General features: G+C 45.9%; 2 protein-coding genes and 1 long non-coding RNA gene across 7 annotated transcripts in view; 1 reads left to right on the top strand and 2 right to left on the bottom strand.

Annotated features, from left to right (window-relative positions):
- Positions 1-3,295: 3,295 nt before the first annotated feature.
- On the bottom strand, positions 3,296-6,762 carry LOC135456738 (uncharacterized). The gene is made up of 3 exons (XR_010442603.1): positions 6,625-6,762; positions 6,409-6,513; positions 3,296-4,097 (listed from the first exon to the last, which is right to left on the bottom strand). It is a non-coding gene; the product is annotated as an uncharacterized LOC135456738 (long non-coding RNA).
- A 6,420-nt stretch (positions 6,763-13,182) lies between these two features.
- LOC135441949 (dynein axonemal intermediate chain 7-like) lies at positions 13,183-16,674 on the top strand. The gene is made up of 6 exons (XM_064701500.1): positions 13,183-13,395; positions 14,043-14,187; positions 14,434-14,648; positions 15,226-15,393; positions 15,567-15,680; positions 16,247-16,674. The coding sequence occupies exons 1-6, from the start codon at positions 13,186-13,188 to the stop codon at positions 16,520-16,522; spliced, it is 1,128 nt and encodes a 375-aa protein (XP_064557570.1). The 5' UTR covers positions 13,183-13,185; the 3' UTR covers positions 16,523-16,674.
- The window catches only part of IRAG2 (inositol 1,4,5-triphosphate receptor associated 2), a 35,826-nt gene continuing 27,423 nt past the window's right edge, over positions 16,534-24,936 (bottom strand). For 2 of the 5 annotated variants that reach the window (XM_064701472.1, XM_064701470.1), the window contains exons 27-40: positions 24,789-24,893; positions 23,272-23,354; positions 23,075-23,147; positions 22,310-22,364; positions 22,197-22,224; positions 21,527-21,667; positions 21,002-21,136; positions 20,141-20,288; positions 19,231-19,274; positions 18,558-18,635; positions 18,385-18,449; positions 17,843-17,968; positions 17,600-17,704; positions 16,534-17,210 (exon numbers count right to left, since the gene is read on the bottom strand). In XM_064701472.1, the coding sequence (XP_064557542.1) occupies positions 16,967-17,210; positions 17,600-17,704; positions 17,843-17,968; positions 18,385-18,449; positions 18,558-18,635; positions 19,231-19,274; positions 20,141-20,288; positions 21,002-21,136; positions 21,527-21,667; positions 22,197-22,224; positions 22,310-22,364; positions 23,075-23,147; positions 23,272-23,354; positions 24,789-24,893 (1,430 nt within the window). In that variant the 3' untranslated portion in view covers positions 16,534-16,966. The remainder of the gene's footprint in view (positions 17,211-17,599; positions 17,705-17,842; positions 17,969-18,384; positions 18,450-18,557; positions 18,636-19,230; positions 19,275-20,140; positions 20,289-21,001; positions 21,137-21,526; positions 21,668-22,196; positions 22,225-22,309; positions 22,365-23,074; positions 23,148-23,271; positions 23,355-24,788; positions 24,894-24,936) is intronic. The other 3 variants (XM_064701479.1, XM_064701491.1, XM_064701485.1) reach the window with 3 other exon arrangements.

The following is a 24,936-nucleotide window of genomic DNA, read 5'->3' on the forward strand; positions in this document are numbered from 1 at the left end:
GGGCTGTTTGTTCCTGCCTGAGGGCAGTCTCCTGCAGGCACAGCGGGTCTGGTGCAGCCCTGCTCCTGCCTTTCCATCCAGCAGCTCCTGACAGGTCATGTCAGGGAGCGGCTCATCCTGGGGTGCTGCAGGTGGTGACTGTGGCTGGGCTGAAGGACACTCACACCTCCTCTCCTCCCTCATGCTCTTCAGCCTCAGCTGTTGTCTTGCGGTCTTTGCTTTTAACCAAACAGAAATTTTCCCTTTGGAAAAGCAGATCAAACCCTCTTGTGATGCTGCCAGCAGCCCTTGTCTGGCCAGGAGCCAGATTGCAGACTGAGACCCTTAAAACACCTGCATTTTTTGTGCCATGGTATTCCAAATCAGCCTCAATGGGATTGACACTGGAGTGTGTTCCCATTCCCAGGTTTTTTTGATCAAGTTTCTGTGAGAGGAAAGAAGAATAAAACTACTGAGTGGCTTTGCTCACAGACACTCACACCTTGGAATGAAGTTCCTGAGCCTCTAATAAGAGATTTTTGTCTTTTTTTTTTTTTTTTTTTTTAATGAAGCTGGCAGAAACAGAGAAATCCTTTTAGAGGCATTAGGACATTATAATATTTATTGATCAGTGTGCACCAACCCTGGTTTATGCACTCTGATACATTTTGCCAGTTGAGTCAAGAATGATAATAAACATCCTGTCCAGCAAGTGGATTAATAATGGAGATGTGATGCGAGAGTCATTGGAGCACTGAGGGAAATAGGAATGGCATGGAACCTTTGGAGAGAAGGCAGGATGACTGTTACATAATTTAAACCCAAAGTGAGGTGTTCTACCACAGACAAAAGGCCAGCAGCCCCCTGCTCTGCACAATAATGGCATAGCAGGTCTCTGCTTCAGCTTTCTCCCCATTCCAAGAATCCCTAAGGGAAGCTCCCCTGTAACTACAGCCGGCAGCAGGGAGACCTGGAAACATTTGAGTACATGGAAATGAAGTACTTGTTTGTCCCTTTCTGTAGGAACCTGAGATTGCAAAAGCTTTCCCTGGCCCAAGCCCAAAGTTAGAGAGTACTGAATTAATCATCACTGCCAAATTGGTTGGATCATATTGTAATGTGTCATGCTGATTGTACAAAATAATTTTAATTTCTATCACATTTAAATAGATTTAGCCATATTCAGAATTCAAATGCCATTTCAAAATGAGTATTTGTTTTTGAGTCGGAGGGAAAATGTTTGCATAGAAAATGTCAATTCTGTAAAATTTTTGTGTATTTTTAATTCACCTCACCATAATTCCTTTTAGTTTCAGTACTCATTAAAAGTCACTTCTTCCTGCCAGAACCCCAGTTTGAAAGAAATACCAGAAAGCCCTGAGTCACTGGAAAAACCCCAAAGTAACTCCACCAATTACAGCAATGGACAAATTTTATAGCTACTAGTAAGAACGCAGACCTGTAACACTGTGCTCAGCCAGAGCTGCCAGTTCCCATCACTCAGGTGGTTCTGATGCCGGTGCTGAGATCGAGTTACAAACACCCAGCGTTTGACTGCCCCCATCCCTCTGCTTACATTCACTCTAAACATCTGTTTCTTGTCAGCCTGATGTTACCATTCAGGGCTATAAAGTGAAGTTTTCCTGAAGGAAGGGAAGCAACTGCAGCATTTCCCAGATCTGGTGCAGCATGAGACAAAATCCTCTGTGCTTCACACTTACACCCACTGTGGTGTGTGGAGGTAAATAAGGCAGCGAGGATACCCCAAACCCAACTGGACACTGTATTCTATGTAAAAAAAGGTCATTTTAAGCCTTTCTCTCTTCCCTTGGTCCTTAAGGATATTTGCTATATTACAGCACTTCATGACTCTTCAGATGTGAATCACTCTTTAGTCAGAGGCCATTTGGAAGTAAAATACATTTAGGACTATAAACAGATGTGAAAGTTCATTTTCAGAAAACATGCCTGGCTCATTATTGATGCAGGGTTGCTCTTCCATGGTACTAATGCAAGATAGAAGATGGTCTAGTCTGAGCGCTGGAGCTTTGTGGAGTTGGACATTTTATGTTTAAAAGTTTCCTCTTGAAGGGGTGAGCCATTTTGATATGAAACTTGTACCAGTCTGAAAGCAGCGTTTGTGTCCCCGAGAGTGCAAGGCAATGTGTGTTATCTATTGCAATCTGTTAGAGATGTGGCAGTTATCTTCTGTTAACTGGGCAGTTTTCTTTATCTCTTCCACAAACCAATCCTCCCTCCAGGGAGATATCTTCTGCTAATGGGCCATTGAGTGTCACTGCATGACTGATAAAATTACAGCATCCCATTGGGAGACGCTCTGCCCAAAGAGAAGAGCCAAGCATTCCTACCCGGATAGAATCTGAGATTTTGGGACATCAGGACAGCCTTTCCTACTGGATTCTCAGAGGAAAATCAGGCCCATCTACACCACCACTGGATCTTCAGAGGAAAACAACACCCTTCTACAGGATCCCTGCTCCAACAGAACCACACCTGTCACTGCAGGAGGACTGCAGCCACCATTTAATGAGATTGCTACAATCACCCTGACCAACAGGGTGTCAGGTTTTATTCTGACTCTGTCAGTGTTGTTTTGTATTGCTGCATTATTTATTTTATCTTTATTTTCTTCCCCAATAAAGAACAGTTATCCCTGCTCCCATGTCTTTATCTGAGAGCCCCCTTAATTTCAAATTTATAACAATTCAGAGGGAGGGGTTTGCATTTTCCCGTCCAGGGGAGCCTCCTGCCTTCCCTAGCATTCACCTGTCTTTTCAAACCAAGACAGTGTGTCTGTCTGAGATTTCTGAGCCACCAAACTGTCTTGTGAAACAGGCAGAAGTCCTCAGGTAGAGGAATAGGCCTGGGTACATTGCGTGCTGGTCAGCTTCACCACAGCAATCATTAAACAGAGGTTTTTTCTTACTTTGTGTGTTGCAAGAGGTTTCGTGTTTGTCTGCCTGAATTCCAGACCTGTCTGGTTTTCCTGCTGGTGGCATCCCTCCTTAGTCCTGCTTAGGTCCGCTCTGGGCAGAGCTCCAGACTGCGGAGCCAGAGGCCAGAGCCCAAATCTCAAGGATTAGCAGATGCTTAAGCACTGACCTTGCCAGGTGCTAGAGGTGCCTTATGAGCCAAAAATCCCACAACACTTATGCAAAGCAGAAACTACTCATCCCCAGGGAAATTTATTCCGCTCTGGGATGGGGCATGAGAGCAGGATCAACAAACCCACCAAAACACCAGGGAAAAACAGGTCCACAGAAGATTTTCACTCCCCCTGAGACAACCAATGCCAGCACACAGCACTTATCGAGTTTAGAGTGAGTATTTAACCGGTGAAATAGAGTTCTTTTGTTCACACTCAGAACTGCCGATGTTTACTGAGGTTTTCCGGGTTTCCACCAGGCTGTGGGTGGCTGAGTTAGTTACGGAACATTTTCTGCAGCTCATCCTCTCCTTAAAGCTTAATGGTCTTTCAACAGCCCCAACGTCCTTCTCGGGCATTGTGTCAGGTTAAATGTTGTTTGATTTCCATTTGAAAAGCAGAATTAGTACCACGGGTGTAATATTTGCCGTTACCTCTAATCATTCATCCTTAGCCACCCCTGGACTGATAAGGAAGGAGGAGCGGGCAGGGAAACCAGAGCGGTTTTCCATAGTAGCCATGGAGTCGGTAAACACGGCGGGGCTCTCAGCCCTGGCCAGTGTGTAAGACACTGCTGTGTTCACCTGCCAGCAGGCAGGGCTGCTTCAGCCCACAGGAGGAGGGAAAACACCTTTGCCTACAGCAGCAGGGTAGCATTAGGGATTAATCCCACTGCCGTGACTGGGAAGCGCAAACAGTGAAGACAGGTACTTCGTTTTCCCTGCTGAAGAGGCCGGAGCAGGTGCAGCCTTCGGGCTGGTCAGGAGGCTCCTGCTGAGGGGACCCGTGGCTGTGGCCTGCCCTGTGACACTGCAGTGACCGTGTTCTCCCTGAAGCTGCTCAGGGCTCGCCCACTGCAGGCGGCTCCTCCGAGAGCTGCGGCAGTCGGGAGCCTCCATCAGCGCTGCACAGTTTTGCTTTCCCTGGCTCCAGAGAGAAAATAACAGCCAATCTGGAGGAGGTGAACCAAAATAAAATGAAGCTAAAACTAAGTGAAGCTAAAGGCAGCAGAGGTGTGCACAGCAGTAGTGGTGTTTTGGGGGTGGTCAGTGGGACAGGCCACTCCCGTGAGTGTTGTGCACAAGTGAAGTCCAGAGGATCTTCCCCAAGCTGTGGTTTCCATTTTCAAGGGAAGCACAGAAGCTCACGCCCTCCCCAGGTTTCCATCAAATGACTCCAAGGTGGCAAATGCCAGGATGAGCAGGGGCCACAGCTCCAATTTTGTCTCTTTTGGCCCTAATTTTGATGAGCAGGAGCCCTGGGAGCAGCAACAGTGGGGACTTCCCTGCAGTGCATCAGCACTGACAGCCCAGATCTCCTGCCTGGAGCCATCCCTGCTGAGGGCAGAGCTCCTGAGCCAGCCTCTTTCCAGCCCTTGTACTCTGTGAGGAAAAGCACCTACAAAAGGAGCTCGAGCTCCCTCCAAGAGTGGCTGAGCTGGGGATACTCCAGGTGTGGATCGCAGGCAGCTGCAGCATGGCCAGGCTGATCTCTCAGTGCATCCTCCCCCCGTCCTCCCTGCTCCCTAAACACTTCCAGGGCTGGTCTTCTCCAACCACAAACACCACTGGCATGGGCAAAGTCCCCCCTGTGTTTTACAGCCCTTCTGCTCTGTTCAGCTCCAGGCCCAGCGCTGTGGCCAAGCACTGCTTGCTGCCCAGGGCTGGTGCTCCTGCCCAGGGCACAGCCACCCCACTGCTCCCACAGCTGGAAATGGCCCTGCCAGCACCCCTGGGGAGGGAGAACCACCCAAAAACCACAGTGCTGCTGCTGCACAGGTAACCACGGGAGCACTGGGATAAAAAATGGCACAGAGACCTGCAGGGGAGTGAGGCTTTGCTGAGGGCAGGGTGCAGAGTCCGGGAGCTGCCCCCAGCAGCTGCCCTCACATACAGCTTACCTCCTGCCAGCCTCTTCTGTTTGCCCTGCAGGGAGCTGCTCCCAAAAGAGCAGGGAATTAAAGCAAACAGGAGCTGACCTGGGGGAGCCTCTCAACATGCCAGGCTGTGAACCATGACAGCTCCAAAAGGGTTTCCCAGTGCTCTCACTGGAGTGGCTGCCAGCATATCAGGAACAGGAGCCAGTGCTCTCAGCTGTCACGGTCACTGAGCCCAGAGGTGCCCTTACATGCTCCACTAATCTGTAAAACTAACAGTGGAGACCCCTCCTGCCCTCCTGGGGCCCTGAGGACTACTGAGACATTTCAGGCACAGGGGCATCTTCAGTTCCCAGCTGTTAGCTTCAAATTTTGGACATTAAGGATTTCTCTCAGGCACCGATGGCTCAGTAATGGATGCAAGTTTTTGTTCCAGCAGGAGGCCTAGAGGTGTGATCTGAGCCACCCAGAGACATTTATTTGTTTCCCTCTATTGGCTCACCTTCTGTTTTTCCCCCAGTGAATGAATCAATCAAAAGGATTATTACAGTGCAAAAGAATATATGTTTGAATTTGCACAATGTATTTGAATAATCTGGCCAGGGTTTGGCCTGTGTGCCCTGAGTTCCTGTTGTTAACACAGAGCTACTGCACACATGCACAGTGCACCTGGCTAATTCTGCTTGTTCTTTTCCACTCCAGAACCCAGCTCCAACAGGATTCTGTGGGGTAACATCACCCACAGGAGTCTGCCTAGGGAGTTGATCCGGTTGCTCTGTACCTGCTGACCCCTGCAAGAGCACCTCCTCAGCATCCCTGTGTGTCCAGAGGGTATCCCAAGTGCAGGGACCGGACATCTCATTGCACACACCTTGGTCCTGCACAGGACACTGCCCCTCAGCCCTTCCTAGAACTCCCAGCTGTGCAGCTCCAGCTGTCCCCTCTGTCCCACCCTGCAGGAATGTCATGGAGCTCCTGGGGAGCGCAGCCAAGGAGTTCCATGGAACAGCCCAGGTGATCCTGCCTGTCCTTGCCACAGCAGGCAGATCACTTCACCTGCACAACTTAATGGCAGCTAATCATGGCATGGTCCACTGGCTGCCTGGTCAGGCTGCCCCTTCCAAAGGCCTTGGAAAAACACATGGTGTTTGGAACAGCAGTGGTGACTTCAAATGCCTGCCTTGCACAGCTCTTCATGGTGAAACAAGTGTGAGAAATTAAAAAAAAAAAAGAACCCTAACATAATAGGGTTCAAAAACAGCAGCAAAGTTTTCAATTTCTTAATCCTCAAATCCCTCCCCCACTTAAAAGAAAAAAACATTTTTTGTGAAGAAAAATTAAGGAAAGGCTGAGGGGCAAAAAAGCAGAAAAGAAAAGCCACTGATACCTGTGTGCCTGAGAGGTTTTTTGCAGGATGTGGATTTTGAGGGATGCTGTGTCTCAACCTGAGAATCACAACAAGATGCAGGGAATGGACTCTTCCTGCTTTGTCCTGAGAGCAGGGAGAGACAGAGAATTATTTTAAGGTCACTTGCACAGTGATGTGTGGGCCTGCAGATCCCATTTTCTTCCCCCTCCAAATGATGCCAGGGGATCACCTCACCCAGGACTATGAGACCATCTGGAAAATATCATCCAGTGCATTATTTATTCCCTGTGCCAGAGGGATATTTATAGATAAAGTAAATAATGTTGTCACAATCCAAACAAATAAGGGAGGCTGCAAGGCAGTGGAGTGTCTCCTCCCCTATCTCTGTGCTTGGCTTTGCCCAAGGAGGGCCCAGCTGGGATCTTTTAAGTCCCTTCCAACCCAAATCATTCCATGATTCCATGATCCTCTCCAGCCAGTTTTGGAGAGCAGGTGGGAGCAGTCAAACCAGTCCGTCACAGGACCAGCTCCCTCTAAGTCCCTTGCCCAAATCTGCTCCATAAAACCATGTAATGCTCAAAAGGCTGTATATTTTTGACACAAAATAGGGTAATTTCAAAGGAGTTTCTCACAAGAAGTGAAACCCTTCCCCTCAGCTGAGCAGTTCAGGTTATTATTCACTGTTTGGATCCAACCCACTGAACAAAATACTGCCTTTGCCTTTAGAAAGGAAAATCCATTGAGCAAGTTCAGGCCAGCTCTCATTACAGGCTTCCTAAATTTATTCATGGAAAATTAAATATTTTCTTTAGATAGGTAGATAGGTACATATCTGTGTCTCCAAAGTGGTTTCAGGCTCTCAGTTTGTAAACTAATGGATAAAATTCCCTTTGCAGCACAACCTAGTGTGGCTCCATGTTATTATGGTCATGGAAACGAAATTAAGAACATGTGGCTGACCTTTCCCAGCTCAGGTTTGTCTTCCCAAAGGAAGTGTGTAGAATACCAACCACCTGGTTTATCCTGTATTTCCTTTCCATTGGAGGTTTATTTCACCATTCCCAGAAGTGAAGGAAATCCTGTTTCAACACAGCCTCTTCTTGTCCACTGGACCTGTGCTGGAATCACAGAACAGAATATTCCCAGCTGGAAGGGACCCATATGGACCATCAAGTCCAGTTGAAGGAGGGAGGTATTGGGTTTGGGGCCCTTGGGATGTGGCCCTTTGCAAATGACAGAGAAACAGTGATGACCCCCATGCTGGGGGACACAAAGCAGGTAGCAGAGAGGAGAGGTGGGAGAAATGTTCCCTGACAGTTTTGAAGTTTAAGCAAGCATCAGAGTTCTGTAATGTGGATGACCTCATGTTTGTGTTTTGGTTTGGGTTTTTTTACGCCCTGTATTTTGTACTGCTCTTCATGTTCCCTGAACATGATTCCTTAGCCCAGGATTTTTCTCCTGGGAAGCTGAAAGGCAGCGAGAAGCCCCCCAAAAAGGGAAAACAATTCTTATCTCATTTGCTTCTCCTGTGTTGTGATCATGTGAAATGTGTTTAGAGATTGTTTACCCAAAAGTGATTGCCTGCTTAGACTCTGGTGTGCGTTGTTTTGACTCATTGGCCAATTGGGGCCAAGCTGTGTCAGAACTCTGGAAAGAGTAATGAGTTTTCATTATTATATTTTTAGCATTCAGTAAGTATCTTTTCTGTATTCTTTAGTATAGTATAGTATGGTATTCTTTAATATAATATGGTATAGTAAAGTAATAAATTGGCCTTCTGATAAGATAGAGTCAAATGCATCATTCTCTCCTTTTGTCGGGGTTGCCTGCATTTACAATATAGGGCAGTACCTCCAACTGGAGAATAACAAAATAGCTGTTATTACCTCCTCTTCTAAAACCAGGCCTGCATCTTTCATGTGCTTTGGACTGACTGTTCAGGTGCAGCAGCTTGTGGACTGAAAGAAGGAGGATGCTGCAATTGAGAAGAAAGGATTTACTCCTTGGGGTTCAATTGTCTGCAGTTAGGGAGAGGAGAAGCAATTATGAGCAATTCCAGTGCCTGACCAGTGCACAAAGCCAGTCCATCTCCCTGGGATCCACATTCCATTCTGCTGTAGTTAGGTGTCAGATTCAAGGAGCTGGAGTCTTTGTTCTTTTTGGCAAAACACTGGACTTTCCATAGGAACATCCAGCACCTTGTATTTTTGCTGGGCGACTAAATGACAGAAGATTCTTTCAGCAAGATCTTACATGAAGTCCATCTTCTGCTTCTCTGCAAATGAACTTGGTCGAGGCTCAATGTATGGATGCAGGGGAGCAGGGAAGAGCTGTCACCAAGTGTGTCCAGTGCTTGTCCTGCTGTTGTCTCCTTCAAAAGAGAGCCTCAAACCAGATCCCACCACTTCCAGGATGTGCTTGGCACAAATTCAAGCATTTTGCTGTCTGCTCAGAATGCCGTTTTTTTCTCTTCTCTCTCTGAGTCTTGCAGTCCTGAAATGGAGCACCTTCCCCACAACCAGTGTGGAACACACTTGTAGCTCCAGTCATCTTTCTCCTAGGGAACCAGGGTGTGGTCATGGCATTTGTGTGCTGCAGTCTCACAGCCTTGCCAGATTTGGGCCCTGGAGGCTCTTCCATATTCCCCAAATGGATGGAAAAGCAAAAACTCATGTATGTTGATGATGATTAAACACAGCTTTCTGATACTATGTAAATAATTTTGATACTTAGTCTATGAGTCACAGGCATTTGTAAAAAACTTCAGCCTTTGTTTCCAGCAATCCTATCCATCTGAAAGCATGTGCATTTCAGAACAGGTCTTCTGTGTGGAAGATACATTAAAATTAAAAATCGTGTATTCTGCCTTATCTAGCCTGTTTTTTTTTTTTTTTCCTACAAGTCCTTCAAACCAGGTAACAAAAATAGTTTAGTTCTATTCAATCAAGTTTAGTCTGATTTTTAAAATCCTATTGCAGAACTTCAGTGTTTCAGGCTGCATGGTATCAAAATATACTTTATTAGACAGGAGTGCTCTTTGGAACTTCAGTCATTGGAATGTTCTTCTCAGTCCTAGCTCTTAACAGCTGGTTTCTATGAAATGTAAACTTCTACCACTGGGATTTAGCATGCTTAATTTGTTCAGCATATAGGTACCATCTCAGTCAATAAACAACTCTTTTTCACTGTCATTTTTTCCACCTTCCTGAATCATACTGCATTTTAGTCTTTAATTCCAGGTAATTTTTCTTTTTAAACAAACAAAAAGCATGCAAAACTGCATTTCCTTGCACATGTAGGGCACATGTAGAATGCATCCATGTTATCAGAGTTGTAGGAGCGTGTCAGTTTTTACAGAAGAAAAGACGCAGCTTTTACCTCAAGATCACATGGATTTACTTGAATGGTGCAGAGTAGATTTTCTTTCTGAATCCCTCTAAAAAAATTAAATGCTGTCCTGTGAAGCTGGGTTAGCCCAGACTGAGACACCAGGCTGCAGTTCCCAGGATGGCCTGGGATAATACACAGGAATCACCAGGGTGTGTTTCACAGCTGGAGCTGGAAGAGGCTCGCATCTTTATCTTTCCTTCTTCCTTCTCCTCTCTTTTCCTTTGTCTTGCACTGTGATGGTATTTCTTTGTCCATCTCACTGTCCTTTCGCCTGTACCTGTCTGCATCTGCTGCTCAGTCCTTTTCCCTCGCTGTACTCTTCTCTTTATAACCCTCTGTCCTGCTGCCCATCCCTCTCTTTCTCCATCCCTCTGCTGCACCTTCCCCCCACACCCACCTGCCGTGGTCATTTTCTCTCTCTGTCCTTGCTTCCCTCTTTGTCTCTGTATCCCTCTGTCCTTCCTGTGTGTTTGCCACTCTGTCTTTTTATTTTTCCTTCTTGTGTACCTTTTATTCCCTTGTTAGGGAAATTAATCCACAAACACCAGAGGTAATGTCCAAAAAGGAGACAGAGGAGTCCTTTTTTTGGCTTTATTCGAATAAAGGGAGAGGCCATGGGGCATTCCCCTGGGATATCTCAAATTTTTGGAGGATGCAGCCTCGTTTTTATCCTAATTTCCTGGCTGCATTTCCCTTCTCTCTTTCCCCATTGGCTGAGGTACTTGAGAGGTACAGACTCCCTGATACACCTGATACTAAAGATTTCCCTCTAATGTATTTAATTTTAATTGATATGGAATTTAGGGGTTTTTCTTCCTCATTGTTTCTTTCATCTTTCAATGTCTTACTTCATTTACCAGCAAACCTAAAGTTTATTTGTAAAAGCAAACGTCTTTTTCCATTCATCAATCAGTGGAATCCTTCAGATTGTTTCTTTTATCTCCCAGTGCTAGTTTTATCTACCAGCAGACCCACAGCTTGTTAGTAAAGACAAATCTGCTATTCCTCTCACCCTGTTGCTCTGTCCTGTTCCCTGTGCCATTGTTTTTCACTGGATCCTTCTGTCCCGTTCCCCGTCCCTATTCTTTTTTAACCCCTCTCCGTTGTGCTGCCCATCCCAGCTGTTTTTATTTCATCTCCATTCCGCCCCCTGTTCTTCCTTTTCTTCCTCTCTGCTCTCATTCCTGGTTTGTCTGTCCCTGGTGCTCCCAGGGAGCACCAGACAACAACCAGGAAACAACAGACAGAACAAGAGGACACAGTCTCAAGCTGCGCCAAGGGAGATACAGGCTAGAATTAAGGAGGAAGTTTTTCACAGAAAGAGTGGTCAAATACTGGAATCATCTGCCCAGGGAGGTGGTGGAGTCACCATCCCTCGATGTGTTTAAAAAAAGACTGGATGTGCCATGATGCCATGATCTAGTAGAGGTGTTAGAACATGGGTTGGACTTGATGATCTTAAAGGTCTCTTCCAACCCAGAAATTCTGTGATTCTGTGATCGCACTGCTGAATGGGTCCGTGAATGCAGGTTGGGATCCTGGGCTCCAGCCCCGGCGGGGTCCTGCAGTGGCAGGGACGTGAGGATGTCGCAGACATCTTTTATGAAAAATCCTTTCCTTGGGATTTTCCTCCTGAGAAGCTGAGAGACCTCAGGAATAAAATGTAAACAATGGTTATCTGCTGCTGTGGAATGCAACAGGTGCATCTGTGATTGGTCTCATCTGGTTGTTTCTTATTAATGGCCAATCACGGTCAGCTGGCTCAGACTCTCTGTCCAAGCCACAAGCCTTTGTTATCGTTCTTTCTTATTCTATTCTTAGCTAGCCTTCTGATTAAATCCTTTCTTCTATTCTTTTAGTATATTTTGAATATAATATATATAATAAAATAATAAATCAAGCCTTCTGAAACATGGAGTCAGATCCTCATCTCTTCCCTCATCCTGGGACCCCTGTGAGCACAGTCACAGGAGGAGGCAGCTCCAGCTGCTGCCCGAGCATGGGAAGGGAGCGGGAGCTGCGGCCCCAGCCCAGGCACGCTGCTCCTGGGCCGGCCACCAGCCTGGGACAGCGACACTGCGCTCCAAGGTCCCTTCCAACCCAGGCCATTCCACGATCCATGGAAACACTGCAACACCTCCATGTGCATGGAGCAAAGTTTATAAATATAGGGATGTTTGGTTAACATTTCTATTAATGATTGTTAAATCATGAGGGGAGAAAACAGGACAGATAGGAAAATGGAGTTTGTCCCTACACTTTTTATTTATTATTTATGCTTATGGACATGCTTATAATGTTCCTATAGATATGGATATTATTATACATATAATATCCATATCTATGGTGATATGGTGATATTTATGGGTGAGACACACAATCTTTATGAATCTGCCAGGCTCTGGGGAGATTTACTTCTTCAGAAAATAATGATTCCAATGTATATCATGGTAGGCATTGGTGTAGTATGGGGTGGTACTGAGTATTACCTGAATGGTGCTTAAAGTGAGATACCTGCTCTTGCACCTTGTTAAAAGAGGGGCTAATTCTAGAAAATAAAACTGTTTGTCTGTCTCACATGAGTTTCAAATTTCTCCAGTGTTGTGGTGTTGTTCTTTGGTTTAATAGAGTGAGTTTTCTTGTGGTACTGACTTAAATAAAACAACTGCATAATATTGACATAATTTAGTTCCACTTCACAGCATTTTAGAGTTGCCATTTTTTGATTTGGTCTCATTCTCTCAGAGCAAATTTCATAACAATTATAGTAAATGTTTTTACAGTATTGAACACTTTTTTTCTTGATTCCTGTAAACAGTAACTTCTCCTGTACCATCCCTTGTGATGGTTTATGAGCTGTTTGGCTTTTTTAAAGAAAATATTTATGGCCATTTTTGTCCACAGTGTTTCTGCCTTTCACTAACTTTTTCCAATCCATTAAACCTTAAATTTATAATTTCATATGATATATATGTATTTCTTTTTTTCCCTATGCATAATTATCTTTGTTATCTGAAAATTGTATTTCATGTTAAATCCCTCTTGCTCCTCGTAATTATCATACGTTTTTCACCTTCAGCCCATGACCTTTTGATGCCTTATTTTTATTTATTTTGACATATGTGATTTGCTTCATTTCTTTTTGTATCAATACAATCTTACTAAACCTGCCTAGAATCTACTGTATTACTGTGCTTGTGAAATTCTTCTGTGGGTAACGATGGACTCATTCTGTCAGTAAAACCTTATTCCCACAGAAAGCACTTGGAACTGCAAATCCCAAAGCTCAGCCCCAGAGCCCCGCTGCTGCTGTCCCGGTTCCAGGGATGCCGAGGAGCGCCAGCAGATGGGGCCGGAACGCTGCCCAGGGAAGCGCTCCCGGCACGGCGGGACCGGCACAGGGCGATGCCGGCGGGCCTGAGCCCCGCTGAGCTCCCGCTGTCTGCTGCACTTCCAGAGGAGGAGGCCCCGCTGCAGGAGGAGCCGGGAGGCGGAGAAGAGGCGCCGCGAGTCGTGGATTTGGAGCAGCTGGTGCCCGTGGGGGGCGTGTTCCACATCTCTGTCCTGCGGCTGCCGCCCCAGGCCCAGGACGTCGGGGACTGGATCATGGTGGAGGTGAGGGAGGGCAGGGAGCAGCCCCTGGGGTTTGTCGCTGCTGTCACATGCACTGCACACGAGTTCCTGACAGCAAACTGACCAGGCAAGGTTTGCAAATCATCAGTTTTTCACACGTGAAAGGTGGGAGCACAGTGGTACCCAACCCCACTGCTGGTTCAGCTCCAGGCCCTGCAGGCTGCCTGAGCACTGTGGGCACTGGGTTCTGGTTTCCTCTAGCACCGCCCTACCCCACAGAGGGAACTGTGGAGCTGGAAACCTTTAACAAGCACAATTCCCAAAAGGCCAAACCCAGAGGGCAGGGGAAGAGGCCCAGATGTTCATTCCCAGCCCCTGTGGCCTCCCCTTCCCTCTGGCCCTGTGGGACAGTGGAATCGCAGCTGCCTTTGCCTGCCCTGCTCCCGGGGCCTGGGGCTCTGTCAGGAATGGCCGCGCCCGCTGGCCCTGCCCCGAGGGCGCCTGCAGCAGCTCAGGAGGGGCCGGGGCCTCCTAAGGCTGCTCTTCCACTGCCTCCAAAGCTGGGCTTGGACACCTGCAAGGGTTAGCAAACCACTTGAAATGGGTGTTAGAAAGCTTTGCAGTGTTAGATGAACTCAAAGAAGTTTTCTGATAAACCCCTTATCTGTCCTTTTCCTCTCTTGCCAAAGCTGCTGGATGTTGGACTGGAGGAGTATCCATATTCCTCAGGAAAGGCTGAAGATGGCACACAGGAAGCAGTACAGATCACCCTGAGGCTCCCTGATAATGTGATTTATTTTGAAGTGCCTGTGCTAGCCCGATGGGATCCTGCAGGTCTGAACTTCAGACATAAATTTATTTCAAATTTGAATAGTGGAATTTATACCTGAGTTGGACTGCTGTTACAATCCAGCTGTAAAGATAAGGGCCAGTTTGGAGCCCAGAAATAGTTTGAGGACTTGAATGTTAATTGATTTGGAGATTTTACATTTTCTTTTTATTATTACTTCTTTGGTTTGTTTTACTTCAGCATTACTGCCAGAAGCCTTCCATGTACATCTTTCCATCCTCTTTGTCCAGGCCAATGGTGGAGAACTGATGGCATCAGCAAGATAACCTATGAAGCAGAAGAAAAGAGGATCACCTTCAGCATGGGTGGCTTTTCTACAGTAGCCCTTCTCCAGGATGCTCACCTGAACCTGCCCTGTCAGGCCTGGGAATTGCACCCTACTGGTGTGGATGAAGGACTCTTCACAGTCACCGCAGTCTTTGCAACCATTCAGATACAAATTAAGGTACTATCAATAATTTTTTAATCAAACATTTGCAGATAAATCCCCCCATAATTATTACAATGTCTCTGATTAAGAATTTGGGATGCTTCTACAAGAGCAATTTGAAACTCTCTTCCTTTCCAAGCACTGCACTGGTTATTTAATTTCAGTTATTTACTATGAGAAATAGCACATTTCACATAGCAGAAATGTGCATTTGCTCTGGAAAGTTTCAGTCAGTGCTTTGCTGCATTCAAGCCTGTTCCCCCTGTTAGAGAGCTGAAAAGTTCCTCTGTCCTCCTGCTCTACCAAGAGAAATACAGGGAGTTCTAGCAGCCTCATGCTCCTTGTTTCTTCCCAAAGTTCAAGGTACTCATGATTATCCATCTGTTCACTGGTGTATAAATCAGTACACCAGGGTCACTTCTGATTCCTGCACAAGGCTGGCTTTCTTCAGGATCTGTTAATGAAAGGTCACAGCCCAGAGTAGCAGATGATGTGGGTAATACCCAGCATAGCAAAAAAATCAATATTTGAAGCCTAACCCAGAAAGGAGCTTCCCTAACCAGTAAGTTGCTTTCACTGGTTTGTACAACAGGATAATCAGTGTATGTTGTCTTCAGTAGTGGTGGAAGAGAAGGAGGTGCTTTCCCACATCACAGGGAAATGGATGAGTCCTGTTGCCCTCAGAGCAGCTTTGAAAAGAGCTGGAGTGAACATTTTCCCAGCAGAGCACTCTCCCAAGTATGTCCCTGTGCCCAGGAAGGTGAGTGCCAGAGGTTCCTGGTGGCTTTTCCCTGGTTTTCACTCAGGTCAGCCTTTGCTGCCCTGGGAGCTGCTGTGCTGCCAGCTGAGGCAGGGCAGAGTAAAGCAGGCTCTGGCCCTGCTGGAGCACAGGGAGAGGACAGAGATGTGTTTGTCTGGTCTGTGTTTCTGCAGGGTGCCCTGGCAGAAGTGAGGGCCTATGAACAGATGGCTCTGCTGGCAGCTGCTTTTGCTTTTGCTCACAGCAAGTGGAATGGAGAAGCAGGGCCAGAGCAAGTTGTGTTCAAGGTTTGTGGAGTCCCAAAGTTCCAGGGCAGGCCAGCACTGAGCCCACCCCGGTTAGAAACAATCACCTCACCCTGGTGGCTTCAGCCCCTGCCCCAGTTCAGTGTCACAGCCTGCCCTGAGAGCTCTCAGGGACACAAACCTCAGCAGCAAAGACACTTGCTAAGGAACATGGAACTGAGGAGTCACCAAGGGAGGCTTTGGCCAGAGCTGGGGTGACAGAGCTTCCTGCTCTCCAGAGGCCCCTTGAGAATCAGCTGTCTGCTCTGCCAGCTTTGTAAAGAACAGCTGGGACTTGGTTCCTGCCTGTAGGGTTTCTTTTGCTCCCTGCTGCAGGGGAGGCAGTGAGCAACCTCCCTGCTGGTTTGTCTCCACCTGTAACTAAAACACATGGTTAAAACTTCTGCCAGCCAAACACCCCCAGGTGTGGCTGGGGAAAGGTAGCACACCCACTGTGAGAGCTGCAGTGGCTGTCTCACTCAGGTTAAATGCATGGGACACAAAAATATTGGAATTTGTGCTCTGACAGTGGCACAGGCTTCACCTCAGTGCATTTCTTCCTGCAACAGGTGAGTGAACATCTGAGAGCAGGTTCTGCCAAAGGCAGCCACTGGTCTCTTTTGATGTTCGATGGTGAGAAAGTGCAACACCTCAAGCTCACTGAAACCAGTGAAGCTTTTTCAGAAGAGATGCAAGAAGAGTCTCAATTTCACTCCACACTCTACCATATGGTCAAGGAGTCTGCCAGCAGTGAAGCCATGGAAAAAGTGGAAAGAGCTGGCTGCATGTTCATTGATTCTGTGTATCAGCTGCTTCTTGCTACCAGAGTCTTAGCATACTCTTAGATACTACTGCATGCTTTCCTTCAAAACTTTATTATCAAAAGCTTTCAATAAAGTTACATTTCAAGTCTTAAATACTTTTCTATTCAAAACATTGAAACAGGTTCTGAAATGCAAACATTTTATCTTTGTTCAAGCAAAATAAATTCTTTACTCAATTGTGGCCAGACCACCTAGACATGTTTATTATTGGCTATGTTCAAAAAATTGCTGTTCTTTTGTAAACCTCAGTAGAACTGAGATCCTTCTAGCTGCTTTTAAAGATGACTTTTGTCAGAATAGGAAATATTTTTTTTTCAGTTCAAGTCATGCTTTAAAGACAAAAAACTTGATCTGTCCCCCCAAAAATACCCACAACCCACCAGAACAAACCCAGACAAGTAACCTTAAATAAGGCCAGCTTCAGCTCCTGTCCTGCAGAGCTCAGCCCCGGCAGCGGAGCCGGGGTTACATCGGGGGAGGGCCGAAGTGCCGCAGTCTGACGTAGGGCCACAGCAGCTGCTGCAGCGTCCTCCAGGCATTCCCACTGCACACGGGGGCTGCATCTGCCGGCCTCTGCAGGGACAGCCCCACCAGGAAGCTGGTGAGAGCAGCCAGCAGGACCAGGAGGGACATGGACGCCCAGAGGGTTTTGTTGGCGTTGCAGAAGGAAGCCTTGAGGTGGGACGCCTGCGCTGACATCGAATTGTACCTGGGCAGGGCAGGAAAGCACAGAGCCCTTCAGGCTTTCCCCAAAACGAGCAACTCTTCCCACCCCATCCAGCCTTGGAGCAAACTAGATCCCACAAACAACAAGAGTGACAGGCTGTTACTGTTTTGGGAGCTGGGCAGGGGGAGCTAAACTGTTCTGAGTTTAAAATATAGTCAAGGAAGCAAATTCTTGATAAGCTGGCCCAGCTCAGTCATCCACCCATGCTCCCTGTTCCTCACACTGGTTCTGAAGAGGATTCACAAAAGCTGCCTTGCAAGAGCAGCAAGAAATCTTGCTCCTAGAAAGCACTGAAAGTCCTGGCCTTTTGTTTGAACCCTCTTCTCAAGTGCACCTCCCAAACATGCCTTTAACTTGTGAAAGAAACTTACATTGACTCCAGGGTCCATTTGGGTGGGTGTTTTCCTTTTTCAGAGACACTTTCCTTCCTAGTTGGTTGTTCCTGTACTTCAGCAGGTGATTCCAACTGCTCATTCCTGTAAACAAGAATCAACAGCTCCAAAGCTTTGCCAAATTCACAACAGCTTGGCTCTATAGCCTTGACCAGGTGGTGAATTAAAAGCTCATTAAAAACGAAACCAGCACACCTGGGAGGAGGCTGCTGCTGAACTTACTTGGTTTCAAAAGGCTCCTCTTCATACTCTGCCCAGGAATAGGTGCTGAGGAACCTCTGCAGCGAAGGGCGCTTCTCGTTCGGCTTCACCCCTAGCCTGCCCCTGCCAGGTGTTAAACACATTTGCCTGATTTTCCCCAGCAGATAGAGAGCAGAAAATCAGAAATTTAGCAGCAGCCTACTCATTTGGTTAACCACAGACAAATAACTTACAAATTTATTTGCTTGAAATTAGGACCATTTAAAAAAACCCCAAATGAAATAAAACAAAACTACAGATCCACCTGCTGTAGATATTTAGATTTCACAATTTAGTTCTAAAGCAAGAAAGTTGTGGGTTTTTTTTTTAAAGCTCTCAATGCTCAATAAATAAAAAAGGTGAGCTCACAAGGCTCATTTACTTATTACAGCACATTAAACTAATGTGAAATGTGTAGTCTAAACATTATTGTACCCCAAGATGCTCCATAAACTGCTTCCTACAGGCACAGTTAGAGTTGAAAAATATTTGCCCCGTTCAAAGACAAGCCCAAGTGACTTTACCAACTGCTTGATCTCCTGCTGAATCTGTCACTCCGTTCATCCCCATCAGGTTCATGGAACTGGGCCTGGAGGAGAAATTTGACACATTTACTGCACTGGCATTCTGATGCTTCATCCCAGCCAGTTTTGGGGAGGTGAAGCACCTCAGCATCCCTCCAGCAGCCCCTACTTACCAGTGGCACCCCAATCCCTGCATTCCCAGCGCTCCTGGGCACTGTTGCAATGCTAACTCTCCGCAGGGCTGACGAGGGCTACACAAATAAGAGGCATTACTGGCTCTTAGCAAGGCACAACTGGGTTACCCACTGAGCACACAAAATACCATCTGGTTTGTGCAGGCTATATTAAAAAAAGAGGCGCTGACACCTAGCGTGAAGCGACACACAAAGAATCCAATCTCAAGTGCAGATCAAATCAGCTCTTTTGAGCAGCACCTTTCCACAGTAAGTGCTTTCTGCCCACCTAAGTGAGGCTGCCTGCACATCTTCCAGCAAAATACCAACCCTAAAGGTAACTGAATTCCCCTAACCTGGCTCACAGGAATTCCTACACTCAGCAGTTTGAACTGCTCCCATATTTTTGTGCTAAACCCTCCTTTAATTCCAAGAGAACCACGCATGAACAATATTTCTTAACCAGTGAGTGAGAGCCCAACCACTTCTCCATCTTCTAAAGGGGACCACTTAGAAGGTTGGTGGGGTGCCTGAAAAGTAGATCCTCATGTTTGATGACACCAGCCTATATTTGTGACAGAAAAGCACCAAGTCAAGCATGCAGCAGAGCACCAGCACAAAAAAAACCAAACACTCATACACTTAAATTGAAATTTCATGTAAGGACCATTACCTTAAAGTTAAAAGGACCTGGTAGCTTCTTATTCATAGATTCATCTGTAAAGAGATCAGACGTCAGAGCTTTACAAGAGGATCTTGCTGCTTACAGGAGTGTAGTGAGCTTAATTTGCAGCCTAAGGTCTGACTTTCTGCAGTGCTTGTTTAAGCAAAGCACTCTCAGAAAGCAGAAATGAGGTCTCAGGAAAAAGCTTCCTATTTCATTAAATAAGTTCTTAATATTCACACATTACCCATCCTCTGCAAGCATCAACTTCTGTAACTATCATCAAATATATTCCATTATTGAGGTAGTTTCCTGTTACAGGACTGTCTTTTGCAGTCAGGACTGCAATCCAAAAGGCTCCTGCAAGGATTTAATGGTGTGGAAGACTTCCCTTTTAGCACTTGAAAAACACATCCTATTTTTCAGAAGAGTTTAATACTGGCAAAGCTACAAGTGCACAACACTGGCTGCAAACCTGGCAGCTTAGAAGGGGAAATAGAGCCCCCCTGCACTTAAGGGGTTTGTAATTTCCCATGAAGAAAGGGTGCAGGCTGTAGAGAGCAGCCAAAGCTCAGCTACCTAGAAATAGCTACTGTGAACAAGCACCTAAACTTACTGCTGACAAGGAACAAGACCAGCACATGCCATGCCCTTTGCTGAAAGCAGGACATACCTGTGTGCTTGCAGTGGTGCCCCACACACACCCTGAGACCCATGACAGTTTAGGTACAAGTTTAATTTCAGAGAGCTGCTTTTAATAGTGTTAATAGATGGCTGTCCCCTCCTATTTTTAGAGGAGGTGACAAAACCACTGTGTAATTCTGTCACCTAAGATGTGGAGGGATTATAGGACTATTCTGCAGCTATAAGGGCCTATCTGGCAGGTGCTAGAGAGGGGAAAGAGGCTTTTCCTGGTTACCTCTGTCTCCAAGGGAGCTGAAGGATCTCTCGTTCTGGAGCAGGACCTGCTTGAGCTCCTCGAGCTCGGCGTGCTCTTTGGCGTACATGCGCTTCAGGTTCTCCACGTGCTGGATCATCACCTCCACAGCCTTGCTCACCCGGCTCTCCTGAGGGAGCAGGGAAAGCAGCAGCTCTCAGGAACTGCCTCATGTTTGGAGAGCACCTGCTCTCCTCTGCTATCTCACTTTTATCTTCCCTTTCAAAGCTTCACTACAACCCCTGTCCTGGCACATGGTACACAGGTTTCATTTCTCTGGGGATCACTCTTGTAAAATCAATCAATTTTCAGTTTGCCAAGCTCTTACAACTCATCATCATGACTTCCTCTGATCTGCAGTCTCAGCTGCCACCATGCATTTGCTGGTATTGCCAAGTCATTTTCATGCTGCCCTGGGGTATTATACACAACCACACCTAACATTTGAGCAGAACTTGGTCATTTGGCTGATTAGCTGCCCTTTCCATAAGGCACAGAACCACCTTTGCAGCATCAAGGCCATTGTTACCACACTGCTTGGTATTCTGTACATCTCACTGCTGCAAAGCCTTTATTGTTTAGTTTTTTTCAACCAGAACCTTATTTCTGCTGTGGGTTTTTGCACAATTCTAGTGCAGCATGGCTGCTCTCAATGCCTGGGATTCCTTATAAGAACACAGAGAGAAGAGAAGGCCAGGACTAAACTGTTCTGAGCAGTCTACACTACACACACCAGATTCCCAAATGCAATCCTGGAACCATAAGCCCAGAAAGACGTGGCCATCCCTTTGCAGCTAGAAGCTTTTAGCTTTGCACAAAGTACTTTTAGATGGAAAGTGTTACCTGATTAATAGCTCCCAACATCTCTGCTCTGCTGGCAACTCGAGCTGCATATTGGCTAAGGAACTGCAGGCTTTTCTGCAGCTTCTTAATGATCTCCTGTGCCTGGTTATCTTCTTCACACAAAGGAACTAAAGCCTAAGAGCACACATTGGTAAGAAAACTGGTGTGAATTATTAACAGAGAATGAAGGTTGAGCTGATGACACTGAGGAGCTGCATTCAGGTCCACATCAACATCCTTAATCAGTGTAACTTGGAGAGAGAGCTCCAGTGGGCAGAGACTGGAGCGTAAAAACAGCTGAAGCAGGGGTCAGATGTTTATGAAACAGAAAAATTGCCTGCTGCCTTTGCATGCAATACACTTGGATCAGGGTTACCCTTCATAATCTCTCATATTTCAACTGCATTGCTCCAGAACTTCATATTTGCTCATCATGCATCCCATGCACACACGCCCACTTTAAAGAGCTGTTTTAAGAGACACTCACATCTACTTATCCGATCCCCATACTGGCCCCGGCCATACCTCTAACATATTCACAGCATTTGTGATCTCCTTTTTCAAGTTTTCTTCAGCCAGGTCTCGCGACCTCTCTTCAAGCTTCACTCTTTTGTCCAAGGTAAACAAGTCACACTTAAAACCTAAAGACAGCCTCAGAAATTCAGCCTGTTGCGGGAGAAAAGATTTCAGAGGAATCCAAGTGATGCAGAAGTTTAGGTAGATTTGGACACTGATATGACATTTGGGGCTATACCCTGTGACCAAAGTTTAGCAGAGATACAAAAGAAGAAGTGAACATGACCCACTTCCTTAAAGCAGGTCTTCCCATCTGCAGTGATGGTGGGAACGTTCTGCAGCCAGAAGAGGTGACATCCTGGCAGCACAATGTGCCATCTGTGCCTTTTGACAAAACTGTCTTAAACCAGCACATTCTGCCTGGGAGGAGGTCACAGCTATGCTCCTTCAAGCTTGCAAACAAATGTCACAGTAGTGACAAGTCTTTGTTCAATTTTACAGATTTTCACCTTTCTCCATCCCATCTCCTGCAAAAATTTCCATTAGGCTTGGAAAGATTTCAGAAGTTAGACTGCAGGAATACATCCAGTTTAAGCTGGATCATTCTTTTACATACAAGGAGTTTATCTACAAGATCTGATGTCTGAAATACTTCAGGATACAAGCAGTTGAGACTTACCTCCACTTCCTTCTCATTTGGAGAGTCACTGTAGGGGAAGAAAAAGAACCATGGAACAGACTGTGGCTTTAAATTCAGACCTGCAGGTGATCACTGAAAGTCAAAACACTTACGGCTCATTTTGCTTGGTTTTATCTCCTTTAATGCCACCTGCAGTGGGTGAACTCCCTGAGAAGAGACCAAAAAAACCCATTTTCAGACCAAAGTGAAAAATTAGTCTCCCCAAACCAACCTGTGAGAGACTTTTAAGCTTCCACAAAACCCCCTCTTCAAGATTTACAGTTTTAAGCTCTCACCACTTAAAAAGAACTCATGTGCCTCAGGTTCTGTTTGTTGTGAGGCACCACAGCACTGCCACCTGTACAAGGCCCCAAAAGTCAGTTGTTCAGGGCTCTTCAGCTGCTATCTTATTGTTAGCATATAAATGGTTAATTGAAGGTTTTTGCTTCAGGATATTATGCCATTTACTGCCTCACCAGCTTCTAATGATCTCCAAAGGCAAAAGAGGAGGTATGTCTAAGGAGAAACAACATCCTGCTCCTCTATATCATGGATAGCACAGAAATGCTTCTCTTACAAATCTCTGGGGAGAACAGGGGTGCCAAAACTGTTTCAAATATCCCAACTCCTTTGCAGCTAAGAATTTTCCTCCTGTCTAGAGGAATGTGGAGCTGGTTAGATCAGTATCTGCAGAAATCAGAGCAGCACATTCTGCACGACACCACTGTTCTTCTAGTCATTGTGATCTCCAACTGCAGGTGCCAAGCCCTAAAACATCACACTTGGTGTGGGACAGGCGACTCCCTGCACCTCTCTACACAGCTCTGGACTCAGCTTGTGCTCCAGTAACATGAAGGTGTCCAGCAAAACCCTCTTACCTTTCCTGTTGGGAACCACAGCTAGTGCTTCCTCACTCTGCTCTTTGTTATTTCTCTTTTCCTGGTCCGCTTCCTAAGGGCACAGCAGAGCAGTCATAGCAAGGGAGCAGCCACACCACCCCTGGAGGGGCCTCTCCCCTCCTTTGCCACTCCTCAGCCAACCCAGCTGGGCTTTTCACTGTCACCAGCACTCTTACCAGGTCTTGCTTCAAAACATTTTGACACACAGGCTTGTGTTCTTCTGTGGCCAGGGAGGATTCCCTTGTCATCTGACTTGGTCCTGTGAAAAACATTCCCAAATCCAAATGTAACAATTAAGAAAGCACACCCAGCTTCCAACATCCACCATTTCAGCCATGGGCCAACCAATGTAAAAAACTGCACCAAATGCCATGAAATACCACTGAGAAAGAGAGGAGGCAGCAAAGAACACTATAAAGACACATAGGAAGAAGTATGATAACTAAGATTGGGAAAAATCCCCATAAGAAGTGTTATATGTCTACAGCTGAAAATATAATGTACTTCCTGTAGTTAAAGATGCAGGAGTTACAGTAATATTCCCTTGGATAAATAAATTTTATATTTTGCTACCAGCATGGAGATTTTTTTTGTTGGTGGTGTTTGCTGTTTAAAGAGGCAGTTTTAAATTAGCATTTATACCTTAAAAACATCAAGAATATTTTGTTTTCTTCTTTGTTTATGCAGTCACACAGCTGTGAGCCAAAGCAATCACACAGAGAACAACAAAAAAAAGAGCAAAAAATCCAGAAAAACTCCAGCTTCAAGTTGGAAGCCTGCAAGGGGAGATTTATTAGTTCTAGTATTAGGAATACTTTCTTTTCAGAGATGTGCAACAGATAGCTGGACTCTCAGACTTTAAAGCTATTGAGACTTCTTTAAATCTGTTCTGCATATCTGCTTCCTCTTCGCTAAAGGCACCTGGATCACATATGAAAATTAACAGTAGAGGGAAATTAGTAAAAAGAAAATGCTTTTAAATGATGAGACAGAATTAGATTTCAGGAAGATAGTACTGAGGAAAGAAACAAAACCAAACAAGAAACTGTAGTCTTATATTGAGGTAAAGATTAAGAAGATATTATAAACAAACACACAGGTATTCTGTGCTGCTTATTCAGATCAGCTTCACAAAATCAGCTTAAATACAGTGTGTACAGATGCTCCAGTTTTGGTTTGATTTTATAGTTTTTCAGTGGAATAAAATCACGAGAGCTGGTAAGAATCTGGTGGGTGTTTAAGGCTCTAGCAAAGACAGAACACTATTCAAATGCCTCTACCCTCATCTTGCCTCTTGACCCATCCAGCTTCTTGTGCAACAGCCTTGAACGAGAGGAAAGTGCTTAGTGGCACTGTTGAAGTAAATAACTGTTTAAACCCACAAAAACATGTTTTCTCTTGTCAAAATGGTCTGGGATTTTGTACCCACTCACTGTTTTACCAGCTGAGCAAGCCCCAAGATCTCACCAAGTTGTTTCATGCTCCCTTGCCTGCAGTGCTGTGGTAAGAGGGGTAAAAAACTTCATTCCTACTCAGCTTCATGGAGGCTTGAGAGCACTGGCAGGTGAAAACACTTGCAAAAGTAGAAATTCTCATGGTGTTGCTCTTACTCAGCTTCCTCGCTTCAAAGATGTGCTGGAAGCAAACAGTTTCCTCCGAGGGTGAGTAACAGGCAGTGCAGCCGCCACCGTACCTGCTATGGGAGCAGCTGGCTCCTTGCTGCTGCTTGTCTCCACTGCCACATCTTCCCCTCTCTCATGTAAGCCCTTGGATGAGCTTTCCTCCATAACAAGGCAGCCTGCAATGCCAGACAGCAGAAACACAGCTTTCTTTGTTCAGTA

The sequence above is a fragment of the Zonotrichia leucophrys genome, chromosome 1A (assembly GCF_028769735.1).
Source record: "Zonotrichia leucophrys gambelii isolate GWCS_2022_RI chromosome 1A, RI_Zleu_2.0, whole genome shotgun sequence".
In the NCBI taxonomy this organism is placed as follows: Eukaryota; Metazoa; Chordata; class Aves; order Passeriformes; family Passerellidae; genus Zonotrichia; species Zonotrichia leucophrys.

Excerpts from the sequence above, each read along its gene's own strand:
- LOC135441949 (XM_064701500.1), top strand. The coding sequence starts at position 13,186 with ATGCCGGCGGGCCTGAGCCCCGCTGAGCTCCCGCTGTCTGCTGCACTT. Across the intron at positions 14,649-15,225 it reads CCATTCAGATACAAATTAAG|GATAATCAGTGTATGTTGTC; the intron begins GTACTATCAATA and ends TTTGTACAACAG. Across the intron at positions 15,394-15,566 it reads ATGTCCCTGTGCCCAGGAAG|GGTGCCCTGGCAGAAGTGAG; the intron begins GTGAGTGCCAGA and ends GTGTTTCTGCAG.